The sequence below is a fragment of the Neltuma alba genome, unplaced genomic scaffold, assembly GCF_004799145.2.
Source record: "Neltuma alba isolate B1F8T4 unplaced genomic scaffold, ASM479914v2 tig00003614_pilon, whole genome shotgun sequence".
NCBI classification, from domain to species: domain Eukaryota; kingdom Viridiplantae; phylum Streptophyta; class Magnoliopsida; order Fabales; family Fabaceae; genus Neltuma; species Neltuma alba.
This window is the reverse complement of record NW_021633355.1, coordinates 64,089-71,336: the sequence shown is the minus strand read 5'-3', so window position 1 is coordinate 71,336 and position 7,248 is coordinate 64,089. Positions and strand designations below refer to the sequence as shown.

General features: G+C 35.3%; 1 protein-coding gene across 1 annotated transcript; it reads left to right on the top strand.

Annotated features, from left to right (window-relative positions):
* The first annotated feature begins 686 nt into the window (after window positions 1-686).
* Window positions 687-5,504, top strand: LOC114742034 (uncharacterized protein At4g28440-like). The gene is made up of 3 exons (XM_028930279.1): window positions 687-779; window positions 2,607-2,839; window positions 4,905-5,504. The coding sequence occupies exons 2-3, from the start codon at window positions 2,617-2,619 to the stop codon at window positions 5,093-5,095; spliced, it is 414 nt and encodes a 137-aa protein (XP_028786112.1). The 5' UTR covers window positions 687-779; window positions 2,607-2,616; the 3' UTR covers window positions 5,096-5,504.
* Window positions 5,505-7,248: the final 1,744 nt, after the last annotated feature.

The window sequence follows — 7,248 nt, the reverse complement described above, 5'->3', positions numbered from 1 at the left end:
GTTAAAAAATTATATTAAAAATTATTAAAATTTTATAACAGATTTAATATTTCCAACTTAATTTATATTTAGGATCAAACAGGATATAAATAAATTAAGGCCACTCTGTTTGGCAGGAGAGAAGGACAATGAAGAAAATTTTTTAAAGAGTCTGATTTAAAAATTAAAAAAGTGAGACTGAATACTTTTAATTACTTGTTTTATTCTTTTATCTTACATAGTAGTATTATTTTTATTAAAGCTTCCCAATGATTTAACACCTTTTTCTTAGATGTTTATCAAGTTGTGAATTTGTGACGTTTATTTTTTAAAAAAAAAGTTATTATCTTTGGTCATAATTATAAAAACTAGTTGACTAATTTGAAGAGATTAAAAAAAGAAGTTAAGTTAGTTATTTGTAATAAATAAGTGTTGTATTTCTTAAAATATCTTTACTAATTAAGTATATTGATTAAAACTACCATTATTAAAAGGACTACTTTGAAAAAAATACATAAATATAAAAAATAAAGTAAATTAGGATCTTATATTTAGGATCAAAATAAAAATTAAATGAAATCTTATATAAAAAGACGGGAGATAATATAATTTGTAAATATCGACGGCACTGAGATTTATGCGGGTTCGGAGCGGGTTACTGTTGTACCCGTGAAAAGTGGTACTACCTTTTTTTTTCCTCTCCTTAAAAGCCGACCTCGGCGGCTTCGCCTTGCATTTTCACTTTCAGATCTCCTCTTCCACTTTGATTTGGGAACATTATTCCACCTCGGCAACATACGGTGAGTTTCAGAATTTGATTTCTTGTTGGCGGTTGTAGATTCCCACTCATTCGCTTGCAAACTTCACAATTGTCTTCTTTATATCGATATTTTGTTTCTCGCAGAGGTTTTTAACTTCTCTCCTTTCATTTGTTGACTTCTATCCCAATTTTAAATCTTTTGTCTTTTAAGTCCTTTTTATACTTTTGAATCGTTGATATCTGAAGTCATTAGTTCGTGTATGAAATCGTTAGTCCATGCTTAAGTTTAGAGGACGAATTTCGAATACCAAATGTTTTCTGTGTTTTATCGCAAAGAATAAAGGTGATTCTTTAATAATTTTGGTGTAACGACAAAAGCTGTGAAGTTTGGCTTTTTGATAATCTTTGTTGCTTTACCAGTTATCCAGGGGATGTGGGTAAATGAAAAATTTTGGCCCCGTATGCTAGTTGGGAGTTTGATTATGAGCTTCACTCCATTACTCTTGGTTGTGTTTTCCTTATTTGTAATTTCATAGTCAAGGGTGGAAGCGTCCATGGGGCGCTGGATTTTAACATTAAATGCCTTAAGCGACAGGTGTTAGAAAGGCCAACAGCCTTTTGGCGGTGCCACTGACATACGGATTCGATCCGCTTCAAGCATTAGCTTGTGCTGAAAAAAAAGGCATACGTCCGAGTGAAGCAAGGTGCTAATCTAACGGATGATTATAGTGTGGCTACGGTCAATCTATGATAATCAGTTTTTTCTGTTTGGCGATCGTTTGTGCTATAGTGTGGCTGAGGTCCCTAATGGCTTTGGTTTGTGCTGGGTTATTAACCCTTAAAAACTCGTGGCCTAAATAATCATTTAAAATATTAATAACTGTTTTAATCTTATTCTAGGGCTGGGACACTGGGCTTCTGCGATTTTCTATTTTATCTTATTACTATTATTATACTTTAAGGGCTTGTAAGCATAGAACACCCAAGGCATACCCCTGGAACAAGGACGACAGATAAAGTGTGGCACTCAAGTTACTGCACCTGATTAAAGGCAATGTGCCTCTCATGGGGTGGAGCTGTAGCCATGGATAGCAAATCACCTTCATGCCTAAGTTGCTAAGTCATCAGTGTTCATAATAATGGCTAAAGGAAGAATATAGACATAAGTGCTATAAACTATGCGGCATGGGTACTTCCAGAAAGGAGTTATGCCTGTGCATAATACATTTATGATGCGGCACAATGCCCCCAAAATGTACAAGGACTCTGTCCTGTATGTGTCGAAGTCCACGGTTCTATGGTTTTATGTCTCTATGCGTCACTATGAATATTCATTAGGAAGAAAGTCTTTGGTTTCCGTAATTGCTTCTGTCATTCTTTACACTGCTCCCCGTCCTATTTATAGGATACGTTTAACCTAATCATATAGATTAAGTGGTTAAAATAAGTTGATGGTCATGATTTTTAAAAAGTTGCCAGAACATTTAAAAATTACCTTTAATCAAAGGCATTAAATGGTGTATGGGGCTCTCTTTCTACACACATAAATTCAAAAATTGCACTTCCAATGAAGGATATATTTGGAAAAAATCCTTACATATTCAGGACCATGAAAAGCATGTCTTATAATTAGGACTGGAGGTAGGATCAATGATGCGTTCAATTCTGAGGACTTCAAGATCATGCTCAAGAAAGTCAAACAAATCGTGAAAGCAAAGCAATTGAGAAATGATCAAGTTAATTGAAAGAAATGGCTCCTTTTGATAAATTTTCCTTGACTTCCAAAAGTTGTGCGTTTTCCCAGTTTTCTTTTGTTTCTTGTCTTGTGAGTATTTTCATCCTCGTAAATTGATTTTGGGTTTTTTAGGTTGAAAGATATGGCAGAAGCAAAACCAGGATTGAGGAAGCCAGTCTTCACCAAGGTTGACCAACTTCGCCCAGGCACAAGCGGGCACACTCTAACTGTGAAAGTGGTCAGCACTAAGATGGTGCTACAGAAAGGTCGTGCTGATGGCCCTCAACCTCGTCAAATGCGAATTGCTGAATGTTTGGTGGGTGATGAGACAGGAATGATCATATTCACTGCAAGGAATGACCAAGGTATGGATATCATTGAATTGATTTTTTGATCCTGCCTATTGTAGTCTTACTTTGGCATGTTATTGTATATTTATTCCTTGTGGTGCTTGTTGTTCCCAGCCATTCTTATGGACTATTTTTTAAGAACTGAATGTATGTGATATTACTATAAAAGTAATGCATTGCTAATGTTTGTATATTAAAAAGTAATTTGTTGTTAATAAAGTGTAATCCGTTCAGATGGCATAGTTTTCAAATCGCTGTGTTTATTACTAATTGGAAGGCACATTTCGAAATCAGGAAATGCATCAAATTGCTTAATTCATTGACAATTGAAGAATTAACAAAAATATTTAACCATGAGTCTCACATAAGTGGTAGATAAGCCCTTAAATTAAATTCATGAGTACTTAAATCTAGTTTTTTTTTTTTTCCCTACTCTGTGTCAATATCTATGATTTTAGAACTACAGCAGCCAAGCATCATAGGCCATGTTGAAAACTTAGTCACACCTTCAAATCTCAAAAGCAGAGGCTCCAGAATGTACAGTTGAGAGGTAGACCAAATAACCAGACGAAAATTTGGAATGGCAAGTTGGCAGTAGGATAACAGTAACCAGTCTACCATGCAGACATGAGCCAACAACTTTAGTGATGCATTTTGTTTTAAAATGAGAAGTGGATGTTGAAAGTTGAGAACAAGATGTATTTTACCTTAAATGCACCAAAATGCTGTTTCATTGCTAGCACTTAAGAAAAGAACTTTAAAAATTTGAGAAATGCAGTGTTTGACATTTGGGTCAAAATGTGTTCAGCTTCGCAACTGAGAAAAAATGACCCGAAAGTTTTCATGTGTTGCACCAAGCCACCAAGTCTGGTGCCAGTAAGGATCCTTGCGTCTTCATGACTCAGACAAGGCACCTTCTGCTAGATGTTTCCCTTGGAACCTTTTTGAGGCAAGAAAGTTGTTTGCTGTCAAAATTTGAATGAAATCTCTGTGTGTTTGTGTGTGTTATCCTAGTCAATTCTTCTTTCATAAGTTTTTATTTTTCACCTATGTGCATCTGAAAGCACCAATAATGGATTTCTGACTCTAAGCTGATGTCCATTATTTGTTATACATTTTTTATTTCAATGATTATAAGAAATGATTATGTTTTAGGTTTTCACTGGTAAGATGAAGGAAATTGAAGAGAAAGTGGGTAACATGGTTAATTAAATATTTTTGGTAATTGTTAATTTGTGATATTGATGAAGTTCGTACAAGATATTTTGGATTCCAGCAGATGCCTTTCATTTTTGGGGCAATAATCCATTATTTTACATTTTACTTTTTTGATTACTTATAAAATTTGATTTTCATTCTTTTCTTGTCTTTATTTAAACAAAATGAGCATAAAAGGTTTTAAGATCAAATTGCTGGTTGGTTTAGCTGCTTTGGTCTAAGGCTGCTCGTGTTTGAATATAGATCTAGGATCTGTCGCCTTGTGAACACATTTGAACTAATAACCCAAATTGCTCAGAGTTGTTTCTTTCCTCTTCATTAGGGAATTTCATTCCAGGAGTGAGGAAGTGAGTTTATTTTTCCTCCCTTTTTTTGTCTCTGTTTGTGTTGGGGAGGGGGCTTAAAAAGTGAGAGAGTTAAAGAAATAGAAGAACAAAGAAGATGGGGTGCATAAAAAGATGTGGAAGCAATAACCAGTTGTCATATTGTAGCCTAAGGCAAAATCATTTTGTTTCTAATTGGTCTAAGACGGGCCTGGGCTGGCATGATAAGGAGGAAATTTTTTTACACGTGACGCTATCCACACCCGCCCAATTTTTACACCCTAAAACATAAATGCCATTATGATGACTGCAGATGTCCTTATTTTATTATTAAATCATGTGTGGCAATCAATAGTAGTTTGTCTGTTTGACCATGAATGGTAGCTTATATGATGAGGATTTTGTAATACTTTTATATGATGTCGTTTTAAATTGTATGGTTCAACAAAGCTATGTACTCATAATTTTTAGAATTCTTATTGGCAATTAAAAATCCTCTTGACAAATAGCATGCTTCAATGTTTTTTTTTTTTGTTCAGTGGATATGATGAAAGAGGGTTCAACCGTCACCCTGCGCAATGCTAAAATTGACATGTACAGAGGATCCATGAGACTTGCTGTGGACAAGTGGGGCCGTGTTGAAGTTGCAGAGCCTGCAAACTTCTCTGTTAGGGAGGATAACAACTTGTCACTGATCGAATATGAACTGGTGAATGTCGTTGTGGAGTGAACTTGCAATTTCTACTGTCTTCTAATGAGAATAAAACAAAGCGAGCAGGGTAATCTACTTCTATCTATGGACATCTGTTCATGCTCATGGAAATTCACTTTAGGAAAGAGATTTGGGAAACTGGTTGTACCAAGATGCTTCATACTGCTGCAGCTTCGTGGATGGATCCTTTTGCTTGAACCACTAAAACAGGTTATAGTAGTTCGTGGTGCAAAATAAGGGATTGCCTATATGCCTTCCAGATCTTGTCTTTTTGTTTTACTGTCTATTTAATTCTGGATTCTGCATATTTATGAGAATATAATATGTATGGAAGGTCAGTGTCTATACTTAACATGATCCCATCTTCTGACTCTGTTGTTCCATTATCTTTTGCCTGCCATATCACTTTTCTTCTTCCTCAATGCAAGTGGCAGTGCCTTTAAGCGCATGCATTGGAACAGGTACAGAGGCGCTTACCTAAATCTCCCCCCCCCCCAAAATTTTTTTTTTCCCTAGTTTCTTTATTTTCTTCTTGTGTGATTCTTTTCATAGTGATATCGGACATGAATGGAGTCGATAGGATTTGGTTTTGCAGCTGCATCTTCATTTGGAATTAGCAGATGAATGCTTACATTTCTATTTCATTCAATTTATTTGGATGGAAATTGATCGCCTGTTAAAAACAACGGAATAGAGATTAAACATGTTACATATGGCTAATGCAAAGAAAAATTTAACTTGATTGAATAAGTTATCTATATTGATCAATGTTGCATAAATCGGTGCGCTGAGAATTTGTGTGGAAGTTATAAAATTCTAGTGAACTCTACTGAATATAGAACTAATTTTTGTTTTTTCTAATAATTCTTGACTGAAAAAAAAGATGGAAACGGTGTAACATAAGAACTGGAAACAGAAAAAATCATTAAACTGGCTTTCAAACATCTCAAAGTCAGGGATTTTGAGGTTCTTTTTTTGGGCCTTGAATTTTGAGGTTCGAAGCAAGCATTTAGTGAGGGCCAGTAAACAACAGACCTTTAAACAGGTAAATTATGGTACTTTAAAAGGTTAGTTGATCAATAAATCTTGTGTCATTCAACTTGATTCACAAACTTGTCCTACTAGAAGTACCTAGTGTCAAAGATGTGCATATAGTGTATGACAGCCAGGTTGTTATCCACTGTACTGAATTAATGATTCATCAGGAGACATTCCTCCCAGTGGAACTCAATATAAACCACTCATTCAAACAACATTAGGCCTTTGGACCCCTGTTTTCTGTCCTACATTGGCATGTTAGGTTGCACAATGTTCCACTCAACCTGCTAGCCCCTATATGTCAATTAGAAGTTTAGAACTGTATGTACCTAATCTAGCATTGATCCGTACATTGTACAAAATCTGAAAAATGAGATTTATTGTTCATGACGGAGATTTTACGTTATGCATGGAGGGACCAGCCCTGACTGTAATTATGCCATGGGACCTCTGGTTCTTGATAAATCATGACTTGATGACCACCTCCATTGTTGCTCAAGTAAGGAGGAAAAAATATTCAATTTCGAGAGTAGCCGCTTAAATGATAATTTCAAGCATAAGAAGGAATCTTTTTGAAGATGATAACTCTGCATCCATTATTATATCATAAATCTGCGGTGCAACATCTCAGGATTCGGACCTTCTAAATGTGAGAATCTCTCAAGTTGATGAGGTCAAAGGCAGAATATTAATACTCTTAATACTCTAGGTTTAACTTTCTTAATGTACACACACACACACACACTGCAACATACGAAGTTCAACTTGACAGGTTGAACTGGTTCTGGATTCAGCAGGCAAAGCAATTAGTTGTCTGAGATGGGTTTTGTTTCATATTTCTCCTCTTCAATGCAATTGATGAGATTTCTATTATTGGATCTACTTAGCTTAACCTGATTGACTTGAATTTTTGTTAGCAAATCAACAATAATTGGATGTTATTTAAGCACTGCAAGAGTAATGCAAGGAAAACTCAATTTATCACAAGCACAATATCTTAATAATTGCTTAGCAAATACAAGATAAACAAGTGGGTCCAGCTGGCAGAAGCAGGTAGACAAGTCAGAGAGGCCATATGATTATAAAAATTAGAAGAAGAATAATTAAACACTGGGTTTAAAGTTCTTAATACA